Raw genomic sequence first — 25,706 nt, 5'->3', positions numbered from 1 at the left:
CTGATCAGTGAGGACCCAAGGAAAGATGGGATGTGGGCCCATGCATTCCAAGATATTTCAGGGTGAGAATATCTCTGACATTGTTTATCCATGAATTGTTAGGAATGGATTCATCTTGATCTCTATTAACAATCAATATCTGGAAAGAAATTGATATGCTCTTCAAGGTTGGAAGGAGAAGAGTGCTGCCTATTCTGTGACCTTATTCAGTCCCTAACCCAGGCGTAGGAAGAGCCCCTTTTTCATTTCACTTTAAGCCAACCTAGAGTTACTGGTCTTTTCCAAAATAACTATGTAACCAGCTAGAGAGAACTATACAGTTTATTAAAGGATGATGAGGGGTTGGAAAAAACACAATTTACAAAGCATGTTTGTTATTGGCTATTGGCTGTTGTCAGTTCAGTGGTTCTCAACAGTACAGTTTTGCCCTGACCCCCAGGACATCTCGGCAATATCCAGAGACATTTTTGTTTCTCTCAGCTGTGGGAGGGGAATGCTACCATAATCTGGTAGGTAGAGGCTGGGAATGTTGGTGCACATTCTGCAATGCACAGGTCAGCTCCCCACAACAAGGAAATATCCAGGCCAAATGACTGCAGTGTGAAAGTTGAGAAACCCTAGTTTAGTCCAATGACTAGTCTAATTCCACAGGGTTTCATTTACTGAGCTTCTCTGACTCTCTGTGTTCAGATAATAGTACGGACCACTCTGACATCCAGGAACTGTTCCTTTCTCAGCTGAAAACCAGGAAAGACTGCCATCTCTGGGCCCAACTTGCACACTGCCCCCTTAGCTTTGGTTCCCAACCTCAGGGACACTCATGAACTTAGGCAGTGGCATGTCCTCAGGTCCTCATCCAAAGGAAACCCTACTTTTTATATGAAGAGGAAGGATCTTTCTAACCTCTGAGGCCTCAGTGCAATCACCATACCATCCATATCTCGGGTTCCACCTGGAATAGGGAGGACACCTGGTATTGCTATCTGATCCTGACTTTCCCTCCTTACCATGACCACCATAGCTGCTTCAACTGCAGGAGCTTTGGTATCTACTTTGTATAAGATAGGGCTGAGGCTGTACTCTGCAGTGATCTCTTTCCCTCAGTGCAAGGAACCAGAATTAAGACTGTTACCTGAGTAGCAAAACTTCTTGGGGAGACAGATCAGCCTCTCATGAGTCAACAAGGACCAGCCAATCCTGACTTAGCTGGAATTAGCAAGAGCCTCTGAAAAAGAATGAAGGAGAACTAAGAATGGTTAAAGTCAAGGGCATTGAGAATAACCTATGTGTTGTAGGTTCAAAGATAAATCATCAGTGGTAAGAGAAGCTTACAAGGGGTAGGTGGCACTTGGACTCTGCATTGAAGGATGGATAAAATTGGAATTGTGAAGTCATTCCATACAGAAAGATAAGCCAAGGCATGGTTCACAGTTAAAACTGAGCTGGTGTAAGAGGTCCAAGTTTATCCCCAGACCTGGGAACTAGCAAGGTGGGGCTCCATAGGTTGGTCTTCCTTACCTTTGTTCTGCTTGCCTCCCCTCTCCACCAACCCTTCTGCATTCCTGGAACCAGGTGGCAGCACCCCTCCGGGCATCACTGCACCAGCCGTGCCTAGCATCCCATCCCCTATTGGGGTGAACGGTTTCACCGGCCTCCCCCCACAGGCCAATGGGCAACCTGCTGCGGAAGCTGTGTTTGCCAATGGCATCCACCCCTACCCAGGTAAGCACATCTGGCAGTCTCCCTTCCTCAGGAAGCATACTCACCATTCTGTCCTTGCTGTTACAAGAAGCATGTGGCTCCTGTCCTCTGTCCATTCCTTGGTGGATCCCTAAATGTGATCAAGGAGAGCCAGCCTCCTGCCCTGCTTCTGAAAACCTGCAGCCAGAGAAAAGAAACTAAAATCCCACCCTTGGGGAGGTGTCTGTCTGATCATGACAGTCCCATTCCAGTAACTCCCTTAGGGAAGGAAAGACACTGGATACAATTGTAGAGCCAGACTGAGAGTAACTGCGAATTAATTGAGTGTGAATTTGAGCTAAAAGAATTAAGGGGATAAAAGCTAAAAGAATAATCAGATTTAACATTTAGTAGGAAAAGACTCATTGGGGAAGGAAGTGGAAACATACTGGTTGGCAGTCTAGTTGGTACCCATCAGTCGGGTCTCTTGGGCACAAAAAACCCTGGGCAGCACCTCAGGCAGTGGTGCAGAACCTTGGACAGCTCTTGGACCAGCAATTCAGAGTGTGGGACACAAGATGATCCTGGAGGCCCGTTCCTGATTACTTTTACTCCTCTCAAACTCAGCAGTCCTCACATGGTGAGAGTGTAGAGTTGACCTGGAGCAACTTCCCTTTCTTATCTGAAGGGTGGACTAAAATCAGAGTGGGGAAGCTGAGCTCCGATCCCAGACCAGCCGAGGACAATGTAATCGAGATATTGAAGAGTTCTGCCCTCCATTCCTGGAGGGCAGAGGGCGAGGTTTCAGAGTGCACATGCATATTAGCAAGTGTCTGGTCTGTGCTGGGTGAAAGGAGGGCCCCAGAAGGAAGGCAGGACATCATCTATCCCCTGGGAGGTTGAAGTCTAGTTGAGAACATAAAATCCATCTATAGAACCAAGAGACAGTAAGGCAGAAGGAAGTTGAGTCAAGAGTGAATATTCTCAGGCTGCAAACACTGAAAGATTCAAATGATGGGAGAGTTCTGTAGGATGAAGAATCCCCAGGAGCCAGGACAGATTTTAATAGGTGGGCAGGCATGGGAAAGGTGAGGATGATCAAGGAGCACACTCCCATGGGGGCTTTTCCAGAGACCCAGAGGCAGGAGGGGCCTGCCTGGTAGGGGCAGGGATGGTGAGGAGGTTGACCCAATTGGACTGACAAGTCCAGCCTCACTATCCCTGCCCCTACCAAGCAGGCCCCCTCCTGCCTCTGGGTCTTGTTCCCCAATCTGGGTGCCCATCAGAATCTATTATAGAGTGTGATAAAGTTACAGAAGCTCAGATATTCTGATTTCACTGTCTGAAGTGTGGCTCAGACATCTGTAATGTATAAAAGCTCCACTAGCAGCAGAGTATAAAGCCACTGTGCTCTAAGGACACAGAGGAGGAGAATTTTGTGCCTCTGAACTTGGAGTTGTCCTTAATCCCATTCCAGTGCTTGCTGTGCATGCACCTTCCAGTCCACAGAGAAATGACCAGAGGAATCTAGAGAGTGATGTGGTAGGGCCCAGAATATTGGAGTAGTGTTTGAAGATGAAAGCTCCAGGCTGATAGGGGAGGCAAGGAGAGGCTTGGCAAGCTGGAGGTGGAAGTAACTCCACCAATATCAGGCCCATGGCCTGGGAGATGCCACCCCCAGCACATCTGGATGACTTCATTCTCCATTCCTCCCTCCCTCCAAACCCATCTGGATCTCTGGATTCAGAGAAGCCTGTTCCTTCCCCACTGCCACCAGCATCTGTGAGCCATTTCCCTCATGGAACTTGGAAATGTTTCTTTCCCCCATTTGTAACAATCTGGCACCTCCCATAAACAATTCCAGAGCAAGAGGGAAGGATGGAAGGAAAGAAAGGAGAAAAACAGTACATTAAAAAATTAATTTACCACCTTTAAATGCAGAGTTTAGAGCCACTGTAATGAACGAGATCCTTCAAAATGTTCACTCTTTGGCAGTTACTAATGAGGTCATTAGGCATAGAAGTAGAAAAGGGTTTCATGAATGTTTTCTTTGCTTCCTAGCTCCAGGTAGCTTCTCTGGCCTCCCCTCTTATTCATGGAGAGCTTGTTGGAAGCACATAGTGTGCCCTTTAATGAAAGGGTGGCTCTCAAAAACATTCTCCAGTAGTTCTATTTGCTGGGCACTCACTGTATTCCTGGCACTCTGACAGGAGCTGCTATGAAGTTGTGCAGGTTATATTTTGCATGAGGGCACCGAATCGTGCCCTGAGGTAGGGGCACTCTTTCTAATCAAGGCACTGCATGAGTGAGAAACTGGGGAGACCAAGAGGACAAGCAAGATGTGGCTGTTCCTCCAGAGAGCTCGAAGTCTGGCAGAGGAGACTGGTAGAGGGAGCAGGAAGCAGGAGGAGATCATTCTGCCATGCACATTACAGTTAGTGGTTCTTGCTCCAGTCTTCTCCATGAAGGAAATGTAGGGACAGGGCTTCGGGCTGGGGCAGCCCCAGGCAGGAAAAAGCCTGCCTCATGGCCCTTATTTAGTTATTCACTACTGATCACAGTCCCAGGGGGCCAGCTCCTCTGCTACTTCTAGGGGTTACTGAGCCTGCAATCCCACTGTCTCTAGGAACCTCTGCTCCAGGCTCTTGCCTGGGCTCCCCTGAGATCTAGATGCTATTTCCTAATAGCACTTAACTGAAAGACTCAGGAAAAGAGCTCAAAAAGCGGGCTTGGGAACTCTGTTCAGTCTACAGGCCTCAAAACCTGGCATGGACAATTAGCTTGACTGGCCTGAGTGGACAGACAGATGTGCCAGGTGGTTCTTTTCCTGCCATCCTATGCTGCCCAGTTTGCTCAAACATACTGGGGCTGGGTCCTCCATGTGAGTGAATGTCAGTCCCCATCTACATTCCTGGGCCTCCAAGGCCAGCCCAGTTCCATGTCAGTCATCACCAGCCTTGGTCACCAAAGGTTGTGCCCACCACTGATCCACGCTTCAAGCTTTTGCCCACAGCTCCTCAGAGACAGCAAAGACCACAAGGTGAACCAAGCCTTTCCCTGGTCCAGCTTCTCTGAATTTATTGCCAAAGTTTCAGTTCAAGAGAATCAGAGTTACAGGTCAGAAGGTGAGGGAAGGGCTTCAGTCCTTTTGCTCTTTGGTATCTATGGGCAGCACCCTACTCCCATCCCAGAGAGCAGATCTCACCTTGTGACCAGTCCCTGCTACAAGAGTCTCCAGCAAAGTCAGGAGTGGAAGACCTTCATGCCTAATGCACAGTCCTTAGGGATGAGAGAGGGGTCCCTCTGAGCTGGAGTGGGTGACCCAGGAGGACAGAGGGCAGGGTGAGGCCCCCAGTGGCCTTTCTTTCCACCCAGATGACATCTACCAGGTTTTTCTTCATTTACTACCCCTGACTTCTGCTGAGGATCAGTGAGGACCAACCCCTTCTGACAGCCTCCAGACCTACAGCCCCTCTTCTGTTGGGGTCCTCATTTGTCTCCCGACCAAGGCCCTGGTGATCAAGCCCTCCTCTGGCCTCTCTTCCCCAACCTCATATTCCTCTGCATGAGCCCCTATCTCAGCCACACCAAATTTAGCTGCATCATGCCTCCCCCAACCATGGAGGGCAACCTAATAAGGGTCCTGGGCTTGGAAGGGAGACCTCCAAAAGGGCCCAGCACTCAGGGGCCCTGTCTCAGATGCCCTGCCCCAGGTAAGCATGTAGTGACTGGAAGGGGCAATGCACCCTACATTGTCCATGGGCATGGTGGGGCAGGGGCCAGTTTGGGTGGGCACCACTGACTTTAGCCTCTTGGCTCCCCTGCAGCACAGAGCCCCACCGCCGCGGACCCCCTGCAGCAGGCCTACGCGGGAGTGCAGCAGTATGCAGGTCGTTAGTATCCACGCGTCCCCTCGGCTCTTTCCCTGACTGCATTCATCTTTCCACACCTGTGGCACCAGTGCCCCCTTCCCACCCCAGACCTGGACCCTGCATGGGGTGGGAAGAGTGGGTGGCAGGGTCCTCAAGGGAAGGAGGGAGAGAGACCCCCCACACACTCCACACCCCCATCCTATCTGGGTTGCCTCCCTCTCTCAGACCTCCTAGCATCCAGGGCGGTTTTCCCAGCAGGACAGGGTGTACTGGCAGTGGTGGGTGGAAACCCAGATGAGCTGAAGTTAGTTATCCATCTTTGAGGCCTAATTTACCTTCCTCGTGGTACTGCCAGGGTACTGCAGAGCTCCTCCTACCCCCTATCCCCAAAGAGATTGCTCCCTTGGGCCTCTGGCCTCATCTTTGCTCAGGAGCACCAAACGGCACAGCACCACTGAGGGCCAGGTCAGACTTGGGGTGCTGCCTAGCATAGTCCCCAATCATTGGCCCAGGAAGCAGAGATGCCTGGGTTTGAGAGAAGGAAGGACTCTATAAAGGAAGCAGCTTCTACCTGCCTCCTCCCAGCCAGGCAAGGAGGACAGTTTGCTGGGAGGAGAAGGAGCCTGAGGTAGTGTGTGTTTGCTGAGAAGAGACAGCCTGGGGTCATTGAGCCCAACCAAGCTATCAGCCAAGCTTCTCCCTTTCTCCCATGCTGGGCAGAGCCACACACCAGTCATCCCCACCCAGCCTTGCCCTGTTGTCTGACCTGGTCAGGTTCCCTCTTCACTGGTTTTAGAGAGACAGTGCTGTCTCCTCTGAGGGTGAGTGGGCTCCCTGATGAGATGGGAACTTATAGGAAGTTGATCTTGCTCCTCTGGATCCCTGAGAAAGCTCTCTCACTGGTTCTGGACCCTCCCCAGCTCTGATGTTAGGCCCTGGCCCTGAGGGAGCCAGGCCAGGCTGAAGGGTATGTTGGCCTATTCTGCCCTACCTCTGATTCTTTTGACTTGAATAAAGAAAACAGCAGGCTATGCAACTCAGCCCTCTGCCCCTGGGGCCTGCCCCTGACAGGTCTACACCCCTGGCAGCTCCCCGCCTTCCACACAAGCGCCCTCTGAGTGGGAGTGAAGACAGATCTTCCATGGCTATCCACTATTCCAGATAATACTTGTCTGACCCCCAAACGCACACACACACTTCTCCAGTCCTCATCCTGTGCTTCTTCGCTGGTACTGAAGACTGAAAGCTGCCTCCTCTGAAGCAGCTGAGCTGACATGTACCATGTGGCTGGCTGACCTTTACTGCCCGACACTGAAATCTCTCTCTTTTCCTGCCTCTCACCTTGTCTGTCTCTTTGCATCCTGTTGTCGTCTCTCGCCTCTTCTCTTTGGCCCTCCAGCAGCCGCCTACCCTGCTGCCTACGGTCAGATAAGCCAGGCTTTTCCTCAGCCACCGCCAATGATTCCTCAGCAACAGAGAGAAGGTGAGTTTCATTCCCTCCCATCCCTCTTTCCAAAGAGACTGTTCACCTGTGTCTCTGGCTTTACCTGGGCCTCTGGCTGTGGCCTTGGTTGGAAAGACAATCTGGTCTGTGTGTGTGAGGAGGTGGGTGGGGGAAGGCAGCAGGGTTATGGGATGTGGCACTATCCTATCTGGGCATGGAGGCACACGTTTTGTGGTCAGCTCTGCAAACCAGAGTGGCAGCCAGGCCCAGGGCAGGGGACTGGACAGAATGCCCCAAGGGCTGGCAGGTGATGCACATGACACCTTTCCTACTCCCCTCTATCATTTGCCACTGGGATGACACAACTCACATATTGATATCTTTGTTTTTAAAGAAAAGAAAATCCCTGAGAATGGTAGTTCCTTCCCTAGCAAGCCCTGAACCAGCCCTTAAGTAACCTAGCAGAGATCAGACATGTATTTTTCATGGAGGCCTTGCCCTAGCCCCAGGAAGCACCCAGCTTTACTGAGGACATTGTGGCCTATCCTTGGGATCTTCATCTGAGGTCCCACTGCTGTGTTCCCAGGGAACTGATAGCATAGCTGGGAGCTGAGACTCTGGCCATGTGGCAGCTCTGACAGTACCAACCCTGATAGCTGTGGGTGTTGAGAAGGAACCAAGGTGGTCAGGAAAGTGAGGCTCTGCAGGAAGTGGAGTCCAAGAATCCCCTTCCCTGATATGCAGGATTTGGCCAGAGGGAAGGACAGGGAAGTGTTTGCTCATGGCTGGGGTTTCACACTCTTATTCATCCTTGAAAGGAGACCTTGTGCAATGCGTGACCAGGAAAGGCAGGTATGGCTCCTGGGTAGGACTTCATAGGCAGGATGAGGCAATAGGCCTCACTAGCAGGCCTAGTGAGGATGGGGATCTTGGAAAGCCACACCCAGAGGCCCTGATGTGAACAGAGCAAGGCAGGTAAGGTCCACTGCCTTGGCTGGCAGGAACTGAATGATGACACTCAGTGTGTTCCCATCCCAGTGCCTAGAGATCCCTGTAAGCAGGAGACAGGAGGCTAGGTTAACAAGCCCCTCCCTGGGGGGCCTGCCCACAGATAGCTGAACTTGAGGTGCAGGAACACTAACAAGGTCCTGTCTTCTCTTCCCCCATGGGAAGGTTCACTGGGTTTGTCCCAGCAGCCCACATGGCAGAGATTTCCCAATGCCCACCTCATAGCTCCTATAGCAAACTGTCTTGGAGTCATGGGATGGATCTTATCCAGAAGTACCTGGGGCATTTGCTGATCCAAATCCCTTTGGTGACACAGGTCACCTGAAGGCCCTATAGCTTGAACAGTTGAGAGCCTGGGCTTTGAAGCAAACCCTCTGACTCCCAGCTTTGCCACCTTCTCCTCATGGGATCTTGGACAAATCTTCCCACACCCTCAGTCGCAGTGCCTTCACTTCTGGTGAAGGACCATTCCCTAGAGGGGTGTGAAGGTCAAACTTCCTCAAATCTGCCCTCTGAACTTCATGCAGCAATTATCTGTACACAGCCCTTCATACACCAAGCTGTTACCCCCCAACTCAAAAACTACAAGAGAAGTACCACCACTCCAGCTCACAGGCTGGCAGCTCCTGAGATCTGCATCATCAGGCCTCCCTATCCCAGGAGAGCAGAGCTACAGACGCCCAGAGGTAGACTCAGCTGTCATACCTTGCTGCAGCTGAGTGACACCTGCTGAGTGACACCTGGGCCCCCATTAGTGAAGTGGGCTGGGAGTGGTCCATCAACCTTTCTTCCCTAAATGGTCCCTTCCGGTGATGGCCCTGGACCTGCTCTGCCTCTGCCATCCCCTAGTCCAGGCCTTCACCAAGCAGGTCAGAGCCACAGGGGCTAGCCCATGTCTAGAGCAGAGAACTGTGTCCACAGGCCCTGATACTTTTGTCACCGTACTGGTTTCTGGCTGTAGGCAGCTCCCTGAATCACTCTAGCCTGTGGGCTCATGAGTCTATGAATCCTGTTTTACACATACACACACAAACTGTGGGTCAGTGCCACCCTCACTGCAAACACATGAAGTTTCCACTTCTGGCTTTAAACTCAGGTCCCACATTCATCTCCTGATCTTCTTCCCCACCCTCCGTCCTCCTCTGCACTACCTTGTGCCTCCATCTTTGAACTCATACCTTCTCCACCTCTGAGCAGCTTCAGACACACATGCCCCTGCTCCCTAGACCAGGCCCTGTGGGATGCTCCCCACTTCAGCCCCTCCCATAGTTGTCCCCCTTTCTTCCTGGCCATGGTGCACAGTTACCCCAGGGGAGTGGGGCTGGGATGGGGCAAGATATGAACCTAGATACCAACAGAGCTGCACTCATACATGGGTGAGATGGCAGCACTGGGTGTGGGTTTCTGGAAAGGCTGGAAGGAGGAAGAGGCCTTCAGCACATAAAAGTGGGGAGGCAGGCATTCCAGGCAGGGGTCAACAGGAGCAAAGGATGCTGCCAAGCATGAGGTGAGCCTGGGGCCAGAAGACAGGCAGAAAGGTGGGCTACAGCCAGACAAAAGTCAGGTTCCACAGTGTTGTATGAGGCCTGGACAAGAAAGAAGGCATATTCCTCCAGCTTCACCAATGGCCACCATCCCCTGTGGAACACCAATGAATATCAGAATACACTGGTGGCTGGGGAGGACCCTCCTACAGATGCCTGAATCCCCCAAGGCCACCTTCTCCACAGATGGGACAAGGCTACCCTCAGTGGTGGCTGCAGGTGCAGTTTGGCCAGAGGCTGCACTGTAGTCAGGAGTAGTCATTTTCTTTCTCTGAAGCTCCATGTCACCATTTCTCTGGGTTGAACTAGATTGATCTCTAAAGTCCTTCCAATCCCACCCTCTAGATGCTTTATAATCTGAATGAAAGAAGCAGAAGGATTTAAGTGGATGTAGGTTCACTGCTGGGGGCACTGAAGCTGCTGCCTGATGTCCTGGTCAGGCTGGGCCTGGAGGGCCATCCCTGGGTACTCAGCTATACACCATACAAATGGGACTGAGCCTGTGGCCCTGCCTCTGAAGGTTTCTTGTCTCTTTAAGAAGAACAGATGTAATGTCCTCAAGAAATAGTTTGCAGAACTTAAACATGGAGTGAGGGCTCCAAGGCTAAGAAGGATGTCAGCATGGGGTGGAGCCACCAGGGAAGCCCAGAAGAGTGAGGATGAGAATAGGAGGGGAAACCAGAGGGGGACATGGGCAGGAGGATGGGGAAAGGCACATGCCCTTACCTCTAGGGAGTGACAAACCTGGTAGGAGAAAAAACCTCCCAGAAAGAGCCCCAACCCTCAGCATGGAGGATGGGCTCAGGGGACACCCAAAGGGAGAGGCCAGGGGTACTCTTGAGAAGAGAAGGTATGGTTCCTGGAGGAAATAGTACTTAGATTGGGCCTCAAGAATGGCTCCTGCCCCAAGGGAGCATCCATGTAGCTGGGCACCATCAAGGGGTACATTCACATGGCATGCACCAGTGAGAACACAGCGTGGGGGGAGGGGACAGGGAGGGGAGGGCCAGCAGAGCTGGGGGGGACAAGGGAACACATCTGCGCCTGGTTTTGAATGCGCCGTTCTCTGACAGAGTTCCTGGATGGGTGGGTGGGTAGAATATGGGGACCAGGGACCGAAGAGGTCAGCGGCTCAGCTGGGTGACTTTACTGGGCGGGGTAGTCCTCTCTATAGACTGTGGTCCTCCAGGGGGTGGAGGTAGATGGAGGAGGAAGGGGCAGAGTGGGAGGGTACAGGAGAGAAAGAGGAACAGAGAGAATCCAGAGTGAGCTCTTTGCCCCAAAACTGGGTTATCTGGCAGCCTCACTGGTCCCAGAGAACCAGGACAGTTGGTTCTGGCCACAAAAGCTGCATAGCAGCCACATCGGTGCCTTACAGCCCTCACTTTTAAGCTCATGCTTAGGTTTCCACCAGGCTCAGATCAGAACCCCCGTATTTACATAGCTTTCAAAGCAGCTGTTTCCTTTCCATCAGCCAGAGACTGGACACCATGACTGCAATGATCACAAGTCCTTCAAAGGGTTAAATGACATGTGACACATGGTATTTAAGATGGCAGGAAATAGACCATGCATCTTGAAAAGATTTCTATTTCAGAGAGTTAAAATCAAGCATTTTGACTATTTAAAAAGAAATGTGTAAATCTTTATCTGGAAATTTCAGAAATCTAAAGACCTCCAAGTATTCAGGGCATCTGGGAAGTTAAAATTTTAAGATAAGAAGAGAGAGAAGAACAAACATTGTGGAGACCACAGCCTAGGTTCATATCCTGTCTCCACTTCCCCTACCAGCATTTGTGTTTTGGCAGGTGACTTAGCCTCTCTGGGTCTCAGTGTCCTCATCTGTGAAGTGGTGATGACATCGTAGTTGAGTCACAAGGTTGCTCTAAGGATGAAGTGAATTAACATATACAGAAAGTGCTTAGAACAGCCTGGCACATGTTCCTGCTGCACAAGTTGGCAGGGCTGTTACTGTTGTGAGGAGATGAAGAAACGTTCATGGAATGGGGCTCAAGGGTGCCCTAGCTAATTGTGGCACGTTGGCGTGAGGCTTTTCCTGTGTCACCCACTGGAAGAGGCAGGGAAGTCTCACTTTCTGCCTTTGAGACTAGGAGACAGCGTGAAGTATGGGGTAGTGCAGTTGTGCCTCCATGGCCAGATGGGAAGGAGTGGCTGCAGGTCAGGGAGGTGACTGGGTCCAGGCCACCACCCATGAGCACTCCAGGTCAGTCTGTGCTGGGTCTGTGAAGATAAAGTGTCTCACTAGCACAGGATGTCACCTCCCAGGTCATTCCTTCCACCCTCCCCATAGCAGAGGCTGAGCAGAGGGGAGCCCCCAAACTTCCCTGCCCCCTCTCTCCACAGCTGACCAGGCTTTGGCATGCTCATCCCATTCTCTCATCGACTCCACCCACCCTAGCCCCACAGTTGCCAGGCCCATTCTGCAGAAAAGGTGACTGAGGCACAGAAAGGTTCAGAGACTGGCACAGAGAAGTTCAGAGACTTGCCCAAGGGCAGATTGGAGTTCAGACTTGGGGCTCAGCAACCCCCATTCTTTGGGGACCCCTTGGATCTTGAATGAAACCTCCCCTCCTAACCTCGCCCCACCCCTCCCCGCTGCGCTGCCTAACTCGCTCACCTCTCCTCTGTCTCTCTCTTCCCCCACCCTGCCATCCCTCCTCCCTGCCCACCCCCTCCCCTCACCGCAGGGCCCGAGGGCTGTAACCTGTTCATCTACCATCTGCCCCAGGAGTTTGGGGACGCTGAGCTGATGCAGATGTTCCTCCCTTTCGGTAATGTCATCTCCTCGAAAGTGTTTGTGGATCGGGCGACTAACCAAAGTAAATGCTTTGGTGGGTAAAGATAACAAACCAATTAGCTTCACTAGGACAGGGCTGCTCGCACCAATTACAGGTGTCCAACTGCTCCTCACCTGCTCCTTCGCATCGCCCCCAGGTGCTCCTGGGCCCAGCCTCCATCTCTCAGCCCTCTTCTCTCTCCTCTTCTTTCTGCTTCTCAGCTTTCCCTGCCCACTTCCACCTGGCTCCTGCCTCCCACATCCCAGCCCAAGAAATGGGTTTCCTCTTCCAGCCAAAAGGCCCAAAGCCATCCCCTGAGAAAGGGAAGGAGCTACTTTGGGAAGGGCTGGGAGAGGCAGTGAGCAGAGCCCAAGATATCCATTCTCCCAGCAGCACCTCCTCTCCTCTCATGGTCAGAGTGGCCAGCCTGAGTCCTGGGGTCAAAGCCCAGTGATCCCTGGGGCACTCAGCCCATGAGGCTCTTCCCTGCCTGCCCCTTAGCTGCTCTCTCTGCCTCTTCGCCCTGCTGCCCCCTTCTCTGCCTGTTCCTTGATCCCCACCTGCCATGCTGTAAGCCCCCCACCCCATCCAAGGCCAACAGAGCTGAGAACCTGTTGAGGAGCCAGGAGGAGACGGGTCACTTTCCTCAGGAAGCCTAAGCTCTGAGCCCAGATGGAAATCACAGCCACTCAGCTGCAGTGAGTTCTGCGAGGCACCACACAAAGGAACAATCAGGAAGGCAGAGGAAGGAGAGAGTGGAAAGAAATGTGGGGCTGGGAGGGAAGGGGTGAAGGGCAGGAAGAGGTGCAGGAGGCTTCTGGGAGATCAGTGAGGGAGGGTCTGTGCTGGGGAGGTCTCTGGTCATTCTGATGAGGAGGCTTCAATTGGTGTGGTAGGTTGTGGAGATGGTGTGAGAATGGAACTATAGATTTCAGGAAAACTCGCTTGGTGGCAGGGTGCTAGATGAGAGAGGTAAGACCTACAAGGATCCAGGAGTCTGATAGATAAAATGCAGGATACCCTGTTAAATCTGAATTTCACAGACAATACTGTTTTAGTATATGTCCTAAATATTGCATGTGATAGGTTCCCTTGTAATATTGGTGATAACACACTAAAAAGAGTACTCATTACTGGTCTGAAATTCACATTCAGCTGGGCATCCTGTGTTTTTAACTTGCTAAAGCTGACAACCCTAACCAGGAAACTCCAGACCTCCTCATGGAATTCCCCTTCATCCCCACACCTCTCCCCTCTGCTCCTCTTTGGTCCTTCTCCCTCCTTCTCTTCCACCTTCATCAGCCCATCCTTTCAGGGCCAGATCCATTCATGAGTCCCTAAGGACTGAATAGTACAGTCCCCAGGAAGTCATACATGGGACCAGGCCTGAGTCTGGCAGAATTTCCAGATTGACCCCCAGGTTCTGGGGCCGTGAGGAGAGTGGGAGCCTACATTGGCCAGGAAACACTGGTCACAGCTTGGGGGTGGTGGAGGGGAGAGGTGCACGGTGGAAAAACACCTAGAAGTCCATCTGGAGACTGGCTTTCCTGAGCCAGGAAGGATTTGAGAATTCAGGGCATATTCCCCAAAATCTGCACCACTGTCCCCTCCTTTCTGGCAGATGCCACAGCAAACCTGTGATCCTTCGATGGCATAGGGTTGCCCCAGTAGCTCATTTCTTTTTGGATATGGAGAGCTTAAGAAAGATAGGGTTTACTCCTCCACTATCTGGGCTATTTCTCCTTATGAATTACAGTGATATGTGTAAAAACTACCAAGTGCAAATCACTTATATTTGCTCTCAAAATAAGATTCAAATGTTATGTAAATGAGAAGAAAACAGCCAAGAGCCTGAGAAACACTAAGCTCAGCCAGGCTTAGTCTCCTGTCACATCCCGTTTTGGCATATCTGCGCTGTTCAGTGGCATAGTCTGTGTTCTCAAAGGCAGTTCCTCAGAATCTGTCCCAAGCAGTACCCACTAAAGCCATTAGCTCACTTAAGATCTCCAGGAACAGGACTTGTTTTTGCTTTTCATACAAATCATCCTCTGTATACTTCTACTCTGCCTCCTTCTTTTCTTCTCAAACTCTCATATTAAATGTCTTCTGGTCTTAAGAAAGGACAGGCTCCTTCCACACTGGCCCAGTCAGCTGCTCCTCTTAAGTCACTTGGGTTCTCTCACTCACTCTAGTAGTGGCAGTGACAACATAGCCTTCTACTACTCTCCCAGAGACCCAGCCTAGGAGACTCCAGCACTCACTCATGGGCAAGTCACTGAATGCTTTGAGCCTCAGTGTCCTCATTTATGAAATGGGGATGTTTGCAGTCACCTTCAGGGATGCTGAGAGGGTTCCTTGAGAAGGTCTACAGCAGGGGCTTGGCAAGAGCAGACCCCGTAGAAGTGCTGCAGTACCTTTTCTCTTGATATTTTTGCTATAAATGTGGTCCTGTGGTAAAATGAATTCTCAAGGTTGATAAGCATCAGCATGAATTTATAAGCAGAACTTTCCTCCTTAAGTCACATGAAGATATGTGCTCCAAAAACAGTCTCTATGTTAGAAGGAGGGCTGAGGGGAATACTAGGAGGATGTCCCACCTGAGAGGCAGTGTCTGGGAGGTGGGCGGGCTGAGAATGGGGCAGGGGACTCTAGGGGGAAGGAGACTGGGCTGGGAATGAGGGAGAGTGCCCTAAGCTCTGTCCAAAGGGGTCTCAGGTCTGTGGGCAGATGCTCCCTACCCTGAACACTAGCCAGTTAACAAACTAGGTGAGGGAGAAAAGTTTCCTTCAACCCAGAATCCTTCCCAGGTACAATGTTTCTAGAGACCTACAGGTCTTCCAGGAAGCTCTTCCAGGAAGCTAGGTTTCTTCCTTCCTCCTGAACCTTCTCTGTGCTCTCCCCACCTACTGACTAGCTCTCCTTTTACACCTCATCATAGACAGCCTCTTCATTCCCTTTTATCTTTCTCCCTTCTCTCTGCTTTGCTCATTTTCTTTCCCTTAAAAACATCCACAAACCCTGAGGACCAGGTGTCAAGGTAGAGTTGGTGCCAGTGGTGTGCAAGCAGAGGAGTAAGGGGTAGAACATGTCACCCACAGTAAGATCATTTTGTCCTGGCAGGGACAAAAGCTTTAGTTGTAATCATCCTCCTTAGTCCTCCAAATACTGCTGTGGTCTGGTAGGCATTTGACTGTAGACATCATTGGAGGGGAGAGGCCAGGAGGGGATGAGAGGAGTGGTGGGAAGGACGACAGGAAGAAGTTCATTGCCAACTGTAGATAATCTTCAATCTTCCTTTTTACTTTGATGTATAGATTTGTATAGATGTTGGTGTTGCTGCTCTGGTGCTGGCTTTCACCAGCTGTGGTAGCATTCATGTGTGTGCACTCATGTGTCCACAAATGTGCAATTGAGACACATGCACACATATCTTCTGCCCCCATCTTTGATGGTCTGTGGCTGAAGAAGCACACTGATCAAAGCAGGAAGGAGCTGAGAGAAAGAAAAGAGACAGATGGAGGCAATGTTTGGGGTTGGGGTGAAAAGGGAGAAAGAGTCACCAGAAGGAAGGAGTGAGAAAGGAGTCTCTTTCTTGGAGTACAGATGCAAGCATACCTACAGTACCACAATTAACCAAGAAGATAGCTACTGTTTCACATAAGTTCTTGTGGTGCATCTGTCTCTTACCTATCTAATGGCCATTGGGGACAAGCACCCCAACTAATGCACATTCCTGGTATAGCCTGTGTATCTCACCAAGCTGAATTTCATATATTTTGCAGGATCTAAGTTCATTTTACAGGAGAAAGTCATCTGAAGTTGAATGAATTCAAGGAAATACTAGATGGAACAAAGCTAGAGAGGGTTATTTACTAGAGAACTTAGGGTGACAGGGATGTTTTTATTTAATATTCCTTGAACTGGCCTGGAGAGTCCTGGCTTCTACTGACCACAGAAGGCTCAGTTTGGGAAATGCTGATGAGAAATCTTATCTCCACGAAGAGATGCATTCTAAGTTCCTGAAAGTGACTTTTGAACTTACTTTGGGAACACCAACCATCCCGGTCTGGGAACTGCTTGTTTAGAACCTGATTTGTCTGGGAATGTCCAGAGTTTGGGTGTAGAATGCACTTCTGCAGTCCCCATACAAAGAAAACTTTCACTAACGCTGTTTTACCAATCATATTAATGTCTACTATTAGAGTTCTCATGACGGGTTCGTGGGGTACACATCAGTTGATGCGTGCTTGGTCAGGGAAATAGCACCTGCTCCCAGGGCTTGGAATTTTACACACATGGATGGGGCTGCTGACAGCCCCTGGGGGCCAGGTGGTGGGTTAATGCGAGCCGGTCTGGATTGATCCGCGTCGGCCAGGCCGAAAGCCTGGGGCAGGGCCGGGAGTGGGACGGAGGGGCTGTGAGGACCTAGCCTCTGGCCCTCGGCCCTCGGCCGAGCCGCACTCGCGCAGGGGGCGGCCGGCAATGGCGGCGGAGAAGCTTTCTCCGAGGTGCCTCCCCTCCCGCCCCCTCGCACTCCTCTCTCTCCCCAGGCCGGCACCCCGTGCCCTCCCGCTGCCAGGCCCCCTCCTGTCAGGGAGGACAGTGTCCAATAAACTCCTCCACCCGCAGGTGTGTCCGCCCTCTCTTACCGAAGGAGAGGGCCGAGGTGGCGGGGCCGGCCGGGGTGGGGGGCGGGCGCCTCTCGAGCCCCGCTAGGCCGTGGGCGCCCCAGTGGGAAAGCGGGCGCCCCAAAAGTGGCGCCGCCCAGAGCCGACGTGTGGCCCCGCTAGCTGGGCTGCGCAGATCGGCGAAGCCGGAGGCTCTGGAACGCCCAGCCCGGGAGGGGCCCTCGCACGCGGGCGGAGGGGGGCGCGGGGCGCGGGCACGTGGCCCGCTGGGTTTGAGGCTGGGCCGGGGCGGGTCAGGGGGCGGAGCCTCGGGGCCTGGGGGAGGAACTCGAGCCCCGCCCCGCCCCTGCCCGGCCTTCTTCCCCCGCCCCTCTCCGCCGGGAGCGGCCCCCGGCGGCCCCGTGGAAACCCAGGCCCTCGTCCCTCGTGTCTCGCCAGGCTTCGTGAGCTTCGACAACCCGGCCAGCGCGCAGACCGCCATTCAGGCCATGAACGGCTTCCAGATCGGCATGAAGAGGCTCAAGGTGCAGCTGAAGCGGCCCAAAGACGCCAATCGCCCGTACTGAGCGCCGGTGGGAGCGTCCCCCGGGGGAGACCAGGACTCGCACAGGTAACCCGGGGCGGCCAGGGCGTGGGGACGGGAAGTCTGGGAAGGGGCACCAGACGGACCCGCCGTCTTCTTGGGCCTCTGTGGTCCTGACCCTCGTTTGTGCCCTGGACCCGATGCGCCTGGCTCAATCTGCTCCTTGCCCAGTAGTCCACAGGACAGGAGCAGAGCTGTGTGCAAGGTCGTCCCCTATTGTGGGGCCAAGAGGGACAGGAGTGAGGGAGTTTTCTGGGAAGGTGTCTAGGCCTACACTATCAGCTCTTTTTGCTAGAGCCCCTGGGGTGGGCAGATGGCAAACACAGGCCTTGCAGAGAGCCATGGTCATAGGTTGGGCCCTTCTCCCAGTCTTCCTGGGTATCCTCTCCCAAGTTCTGGGAAGAGCTGGCAGCCTTTAGACACTTGAATTCTAATCTTTCCAGTTGCCCATAGCTCAGTCAGGACAGAAGGGGCAGGATTTTTCAAAGGGAACTTTTCAAGGAAACAGAATGAATCAAAAGCTGGGGAGGGGTGGTAATACAGCACTGAAGCCCCTTGCCCTGGCTGTTACTTGGGTCACAAGTTGTCATCTGCTCAGACTGGGGCCTGCTTAGCAGCTGGGGGCAGTCAGCCATTCCTTTTTCAGGCCAAGCATTCGGGCAAAGCACCTTCCTGAGAAGGGCATGGGGTGGGGGTGGGGGGGGGTCCCAGGCCATCAAAAGTCAACCTCAGCCAGTTTCCCCAGTGCTATTTGCTACTGCAGTCCTCAGCTTATTCGCAGACCAGAAATGAAGGTTATCTTTGGGTTCTACTGACTCAGGATGCTTCCCACACCCTGTTCCCCCATTTATTCAGCAGTACTGTGCTTCAGGAACTGTGTTAGGTTCTTGGGATGCAGTGGTAACCAAGACCTGGAAGGAAGGGAAAGACAATAGATTACCTAATATGTCAGAATTGTTGACTACAGTTAAATCATGTGGTCAGGGTGCCTGCTGCTGCAAGGGTGACATTAGAGCAAAGATGTAGCCTTTGGGTTCAGGCATCCTCTCTATGAGAAGACAACCAGTATTTAGGTCCCAAAGTGAGGTCTGGGGCATTGTGGCCAGGAAGTAGCAGGGGACCGAGGTAGGCAGAGGGGAGCTTAGGAACTTGGGCCAAGAAAATGGTGGGAGAGTGAGGGATTAAGAAGGCTACCCACTTGGGCCCTGCAGCTCATTATATGGACTTTGGGATGGGAGGGGGTATTGGAAAGTTCTGGTGGAAGAGTGAGGTGGTTAACTTCCATTTTGGCAGATCACTTCAGCTGCTATTGATAATAGGTTGTAGGGCTGAAGCATTGTCTTGCGTTAAGATTGGAATTTCTCTGAAATCTTAACAGGAAACTAAGGAAGGAAACAAAGGCAGGAAGAGTAGGCAATAATGTCATTGTGGCAGATTCACAGCCAGTAGGCAGAACACTCCCGCCAAGACTCTGCCCGGCTCAGAGACTGTCCTCTGAGTTCTTTTCTGCCACTGAGTTGGCTAGTACACATTGAGCCCTAACAGCAGGACTGTTCTCAGACCCCTAGGACTGAGGTTCTGTGGTTGGAGAAGGATCAAGCAGTGTGTCTGACTCCATGGGAGTCCTGTCTCCCAGTCCCTGGGTTTTGACTGTGAGTGTGCTTTTGCACAGTGTCTGGAGTGAGCTTTGTAGTGCAGGTGATCCTCTCTGACCTGTGCAGGGCAAAGCTGTAGCTTGGGCCTGAGACCTCTCTGGCTAGAGCCCAGCTGTTTTAAGACCTGACTTCTGAATTGGTTCAGCCAGGCCATCATTTCCTCGGCCAGGTCAATGAGTTGGAACTTCTGAGACCTGATCTAAGCTTCCCCATGCTGGTCAGTGATCCTGCTGCCACCTCCAGGGGGGTGCTCTATGGGGTGCCCCAGAGAATGACTGGGAAGGGTTGGCCCTGCACAGAGGAAGCAAGTAGCCAGCTGTGCAGGGGAGGCCCCTCAGGGGTTAATACTGCACTGAGTCTGGGGCCAAGTGTATGTGAGAGATGAGGATGTATTCAAGAAAGTTCCTCACATTTGGCTTTGAAAAGAGGAGCTGTTTGTATTCAGATTTCAGTCCCAGTGCTCAGGATGGTGCCTGGCACTAAGAGGCAACTGGGGGAGGAGAAAGGAACAAGCACAGGGAAGGCATGAAGGCCTGTGAGGCACCCAGGACTGGCATGGAGGGCAAAGAGGAGAGTTCCCAGGGTGTCCCTTAGGTGCAGTTTCCATAGCTGACACCTGATGGCAATACATTTCTTAGTTCCTTAGGCCTCTTCTCTCATGCCAAAGGAGAATCTGCCAACTGGGCATACTGGGTGGATCCAAGAGCTTTTGGGAAGGGTTGGAGAAGCAGAGGAGAGTGGCATTTCAGGACTTGGCAGGCATGTGATGGGCCTTGGTCTGAGTGAAGGAGATCTGATGTTGGAAGAACAAAGAGCTTAGCTTGGGTGGGCAGACAGGGCAGGGGTCTGTGGAGGGAGGGAGACTGGGGAGTGCTTCCATGATAGCTGAGCTGGAGGCTAGGCTTGGGCTCCAAGTAGAGTCACTGCTCAGCTACTGCACAGCTTATCTACTGTGACATTGTAAGATCCTGGGTGTCCCTTCCACTCCCTAATGGAACACAAAGCTGAAAGTGGAAGTCCGCTGCATGTAGAGGCCTGGTGGATCAGAAACCCTGCTAATAAATCTAAGGCACATCATCTTTGCCACAGGCCTGAGTGCACGAAGAGCAGAAGACGAAGAACAAGCTCATGAGTAACCATGGGGTTAGAGTTGGGGACCCAAATCCTAGGGTGGGGGCAAAAGATCATAAAATGGTGAATGAGGGAAAAGGCAATTCAAAGCTGAGTAATTTGATTTGTCTGATAGAGAGGGGAATTCATTTCTTAATAATTAGGGCTCCACCAGGAGAGAAAACAGCTCAGACCCAGGCAGCTAGGAGATGAGGTGGGCTGGAAAGCCACTGGTGGTGGGGTGTAGGAGCAAAGGGAATGAGGATGGGGTGGATGGGGCTCAGCAGAGCCAAAGTGAGAGTAGCAAGGGCTGGAGATGCAGGGCCACCGTGCCGCCCTTTCTGGTGGGCCCCTTTGCAATGTACCTGCAGCCTTCTGTGTGGACCTTTTATGAGTCAGAACTACAGAACCTTCAAAGAACTTCACACACTGTGAAGCAGCCTCAGTTAGGCCACCTTGGGAACAAATCAAAGGGTGTGAGGTAACCATGAAATGAAATTGTAGGTCCCCCTTAGGCCTACAATTTTATAGAAGTCCAAGAACATGAGTGTAATTTACTCTAAATCTCAGAATGAAGTATTGTCATTTTCTGAAGGTTCTAAGGAAAAGGGTGTGAGCAAAGCGGAAGGGGAGGGGATCAAAACTCCCACATGGGCCCCACCCTTTCCTAGGATGGGGACCAAGGTGGGATCCACAGGCCAGAGGACTGAGCTGCTGCACATAGTACGGTATTGACCATACTATGGTAGCCAAATGTCTCCTGGTGGCACTTGCCTTAACCAGCTCTGCCCTGCCCTGTCAATCAGGGCCAACCCGACTGGCTCCTGCTGCTGGTCCTCAGGCTGGAGCCACAGAAAGTGGGGGAGGCAAGGAGAGCTCTGCATCTGGGGGAGAAAAATCAAGGGTGTTAAAAGCAGAGAGCTTGCTCCCTGAGATCTGCTTGCCGGCCACGGTAGTTTGAGGGGCTGTTTGATTTTTCCTGGCCCTCTTGCCAAACTGCCCGTGCCCCTTCCTCTTCCCAACGCATGATGGATGCCCTTAGTGCCCTGTGTGAGGTTCTGCTGCTGTTCACAGTGTATCATGTGTCTGCATAAACAGCCGTGTGCGTGTATGTGTGTGTGCGTTGCTGTGCCCATGTCGTCCGTCTGCGGGCTTCCTCCATCCTTTGAGTTCTTTTCAGTTCCCTTATGATTTGACTGCTGTTCTCCCATCAGAGCTTTTAGATTGATGCTGTGGTCTGGTGCTGTATAAATATTTTTCCTTTTGATTTTGTTTTAACTTCTTCCTTGCCCTTCTTCACCCTCAACCCAACTCTCCCCACCTCCCACACTCCCGACCCCACCCCACCTGCCCCTCCTCTTCCCTCCCTGCCCACACTCTCCTGTCCTTTCTCTCTCTCTCTTTCTCTCTCTCTCTCTACATATATAAATATATATATAAATCTTTTCTTCTTTTGTCATTCAATCAAATTCCAACAACCCAACCAGGGCCAGTCAAATCCACCACAGTCTCGCGCTGAGCTAGGAATAAAGTTCACGTAATCACATGAGAGTGGAGAAAAGTCCCCCATCCGTAAGTTCAAATCAACTCAAAGTTCACAGTGTGACATGATGGCGTCATGTAACAAGGCTAAGAATCGGTTGCATGACAATTGCCGTCAAGTTCGTGGAGGTGCTGTGATTGGAGCGTTTTTCTTGGATGTCGTATCCGTGGATGATTGGCCAGTCATGATCACACGTGCATTTCTTGACTTTTGTGCTGCCACGATCTTTTTTGCTGTGCTCATTTTCGTTTCGTTCTTGGTGCTTGCAGTGGTTTTACTTTCTGTTGTTTGGTTTTTCTTGTTCAGCGTTTTTTTAAGCTTCTTTAGATGTCACATAGAAAAAAAAAAAAAAAAAAACCAAAACTAAAGAAAAAAAATTTAGTAAAAATAAAGATGAATTCCTGAATTATCAAACATGGGATCATTTAACTATGCAAACCATTATTTTTTTCTTAAAAATAAGGAAAACATCTTAATAATATCTATGCGTGGTTGATTTACTTGCACTTGAAAATATTGTGATTTTATTTTTTTCTAGAAATTTGGGGGCCTTTTTCAATTGACACTTTCCTAGGTCTGGTCTTTTTCCAGTTAGGCTATTTTAAATCTCACCTCAAAAGGAAAAACAAAAACTAAAACCAAAATATCTACAGTAACAAAATGATTTTTAAAAATTCTAAACCAAAAAAAAAAGAAAAAAAAAAAACGAGTACAAAGCCAGAGGCCTCTGAGAGAGAGCCCAGTAACAATTATAAGGTTTGTATTGTAACTACTTCTGCTAAATTCAACGTGGGGAGGGGAGTGGGGGACTGGGGGCTTGGGAGGGCTTTTTTGGTTGGTTTGGAAGAAACAGTACTGACAAAGCAAAATGCACCTTTTTGTTTACAACTGAAAAAGGGTCCTTGACAAGTGTTTTTAATTTTATTATTATTTTATTTGGTGTTGTAATTGTTTAGACTGCTGTGTACGGTTTGCTGTTTGTTGAATCAACAGTGTGAAAAACCTGCCAGCATGGATTGATATACGCATGACGTTGTCCCCTGGACTGGGGGCTTTGCAGTTCTAACTTTCTTGATGTAACCAGTCACCCCCATGTATAAGTGGAAGCTGCTTGCTAGAATGGAGATGAGTCTCATTTGTTAATTCACAACAATTAAGCATTCGCCTTCTGATTCTAGTCAGATCATGATTTTTTTTCTTAAAAGCAAAACACCAAAAAGCCACCATTTGAAACAAAATCAAGAACTGTCTGAGTTAATTTACTGAAGTTTGATAATTAAATCTGTTCTGACCTCTTTTAGGTTCTCCCATCCATTCCCTGGAAGTTCTGAATTTCCTCTAAATTCCCTGGCATGTATGAGAAAAGTATTATGTGTGTGTGTATATATGCATATACACACACACATATCCATGTATGTCCACATATGTGCAGGTGAATATATTCTACACATATATCCAGATATACATATATATACACGCAGCCTCGCAAATAGTTACTGATGGGGGAAAGAAGTGTTTGGCTGGAAACTGGGCAAGGATTTTGCAAAATTTGAGTCTTGGCTCTGTCTTCCTTCTTTTCCTCAAGCTGGGGAGGAGTGGGCTAGGTTTTTTGATTCTTACTTTCTTGTTTGCTAGGCTTCTGTATACATATTGTATCTGGGCTGGATCCCTCAGGGACAAGTTTAATTATGAATTCACATCCCACAGTCCCAAATTCTTCCCTTAGATATAGCCATCCCTCAATCCAGAACTCTAAAGGAACCCAAATCAAGAACTCTCTCCTTACAACTAAACCTCAGCTATAACCATCACCACTACACTGCCCAGTGGTTTCTTACTCTGAATAGAAGAGCAAATTTCTTTTGACTGTATCATGATCATGACTAATTCTCATACTGGTCTCTCTTCCTTCCCTCCTGCCATCCCCCAGAGCTCCCATCCTACCCCAAGGCAGGTTCCTATTGGTGTTTGGATGCATTTTGTGTTTTCCCTCTTGGCTTAATCAGCCCTGATTTTCTTCATTTTAGGGCAGGATGCTGAACGGGCTACATTAAAAAACAAACCTCTCTCTCTCTCTATTTATAATTGAGAACTGTTGGATGACACCTTTGACATATCAGCCAATATCAATCAAGCTGAAGACTCCAGACACTCTGTGACTGTAACATTTCTTCAAGGAAAGTATAACGTCTATGGAGTTCAGAGGGACCGTGTTTGGGGGAAAAATATATATGACATAAAGAAGATGACAATGAAGAAAAATGAGGAAAAACATACACACACAAAAACGGCAACTTTAAAACAAAATAACATGAGACCAGACGGGGAGGCTGAAGGGCTGGGCACTGGGAGAAGACGCTGCTGCTTACCGATCCTGGGGCTTTTCCAGCCCATGGGCGCCTGAGGCAGGCGGGGCAAGCGTGTGGCGTAGGGGCCTGGTCCCCAGGGGGCGGCTGGGAGGCCGCCACTGAGCATCTCTATCTGTCATTCCTTTAGCTATTTAGGGACCAAAGGACCAAACTTTTTATTGCAGATGTGTAGCTCTATGTCGAATAGAGGGGGAATGGAGGACTACCTCCTTCCTGCCTCCCAGCTGTTCTTGAAACAGCTTAGAGCGATTCTATGAAAAATGTAATAAAAAATACAAAAAAATACAAAAAAATACAAAAAAACTAAAAAACAAAAAAAAAGGAAAAAATAATGCTTCAATGCTTTTAAAACAGCAAGATAATAGTTCTTTGATACTTTGAGAGGCGCTTTGATTACCCTCATTGAAGTCTATGAAACTTTCCTATGGTTTTCTGTATTATATGTCTGGATGGAGCTGTTAAGATGCACAGATCGGTGGATATTTGGGGAAAGCAACAAAAGTATGAAAACTTATTAACCATGAAGTGTGAGGAAACAAGGAGGGGAACAAAGGATCTTCCAAGGCAAGGTAATTGTTGTGAAAAGTCTGTAAATGCTTCTAACTCTTCCCCCTCTTAAAAATCATAATAGTTGTACAGAATTTTAAAAAGGAAAAGTTTAAAATACCTATATAATAGAAGAAAAAAATTAGAGGAAAGCAAAAAATAAAAAAAGGAAAAAAAAAAAACTATAGAAGTTAGCGTTACTGCTAAAATCCCAGATGTTGTAGGACTGTACTTTTGTAGAGTTTAGACTGAGCATCAATCCCTTCTCCCCGCGAGTGCTGTCGGACGCCGTTGTCCCGAGGGCCAGGCCGGACTCTCCCAGACCTGCGGGCTCCCGGCTGCCCGTCGCGGTGGAGGCCGCGCACCCAGCCGGGAAGGGCCCCTCGCCCAACGCCTCCGCCGCCGCCGCTGCCGCCGCCGCCGCAGCTCGCGTCTCTCGCTTCGCTCCGGGAGCTGCGCCCTCGCTCTCCGCAAGCCCTGGACACCTCCTGCTTCACTCGCCTTCCCTGCTTGTTCCAGAGACTTTCCGGGCAAGGGAGAACTGGGAACTTTCATCTTAAAACAACTAGGCAACACACACACACACAAAACCTTAAAAAAGAGAGAGAAAAATAAACAATCTTTGAAGAATTTCTGAAACTGTTTACAAGGAATTTTGAAAAACAGGGATGTTTAAATGATGCCGGCTCTGTTTTTCTGTAAATAAATTTGCATATTTTGTAGGACTTTTAATTGTAATGATAGAGAAAAAAACAAGGAAAACTATTTAATGAAAGCACGATATTTATCTTTGGTAAATGACTTTAGAGCAGTTAAAGACATTGCTTAAAAAACTCAGAATCAGAAAAAACACTGAATTATTTAAGAACACATATATTTTAAAGTATATCATATTTATTATAATTTATTTGCACCTTTGGGAAGAC

General features: G+C 50.2%; 1 protein-coding gene and 1 long non-coding RNA gene across 51 annotated transcripts in view; one reads left to right on the top strand and one right to left on the bottom strand.

The window, feature by feature from the left end:
- The window catches only part of Celf4 (CUGBP Elav-like family member 4), a 289,767-nt gene extending 264,752 nt beyond the window's left edge, over positions 1-25,015 (top strand). For 5 of the 50 annotated variants that reach the window (XM_047526046.1, XM_047526044.1, XM_047526036.1 and 2 more), the window contains exons 8-14: positions 1,573-1,722; positions 5,508-5,573; positions 6,952-7,035; positions 12,257-12,340; positions 16,897-16,975; positions 17,413-17,584; positions 23,167-23,870. In XM_047526046.1, the coding sequence (XP_047382002.1) occupies positions 1,573-1,722; positions 5,508-5,573; positions 6,952-7,035; positions 12,257-12,340; positions 16,897-16,975; positions 17,413-17,584; positions 23,167-23,196 (665 nt within the window). In that variant the 3' untranslated portion in view covers positions 23,197-23,870. Of the gene's footprint in view, positions 1-1,572; positions 1,723-5,507; positions 5,574-6,951; positions 7,036-12,256; positions 12,401-16,896; positions 16,976-17,412; positions 17,585-21,809; positions 22,204-23,166; positions 23,871-23,892 lie in introns of those variants that run through there. The other 45 variants (XM_047526047.1, XM_047526045.1, XM_047526039.1 and 42 more) reach the window with 16 other exon arrangements.
- LOC124965251 (uncharacterized) lies at positions 351-17,245 on the bottom strand. The gene is made up of 4 exons (XR_007105141.1): positions 16,996-17,245; positions 1,767-1,878; positions 1,133-1,225; positions 351-593 (listed from the first exon to the last, which is right to left on the bottom strand). It is a non-coding gene; the product is annotated as an uncharacterized LOC124965251 (long non-coding RNA).
- Positions 25,016-25,706: the final 691 nt, after the last annotated feature.

Source organism: Sciurus carolinensis, chromosome 15 (genome assembly GCF_902686445.1).
Source record: "Sciurus carolinensis chromosome 15, mSciCar1.2, whole genome shotgun sequence".
Classification (NCBI taxonomy): Eukaryota; Metazoa; Chordata; class Mammalia; order Rodentia; family Sciuridae; genus Sciurus; species Sciurus carolinensis.
Note: the sequence above shows the minus strand (reverse complement) of the source record. Positions and strands in the feature narration are given on the sequence as shown.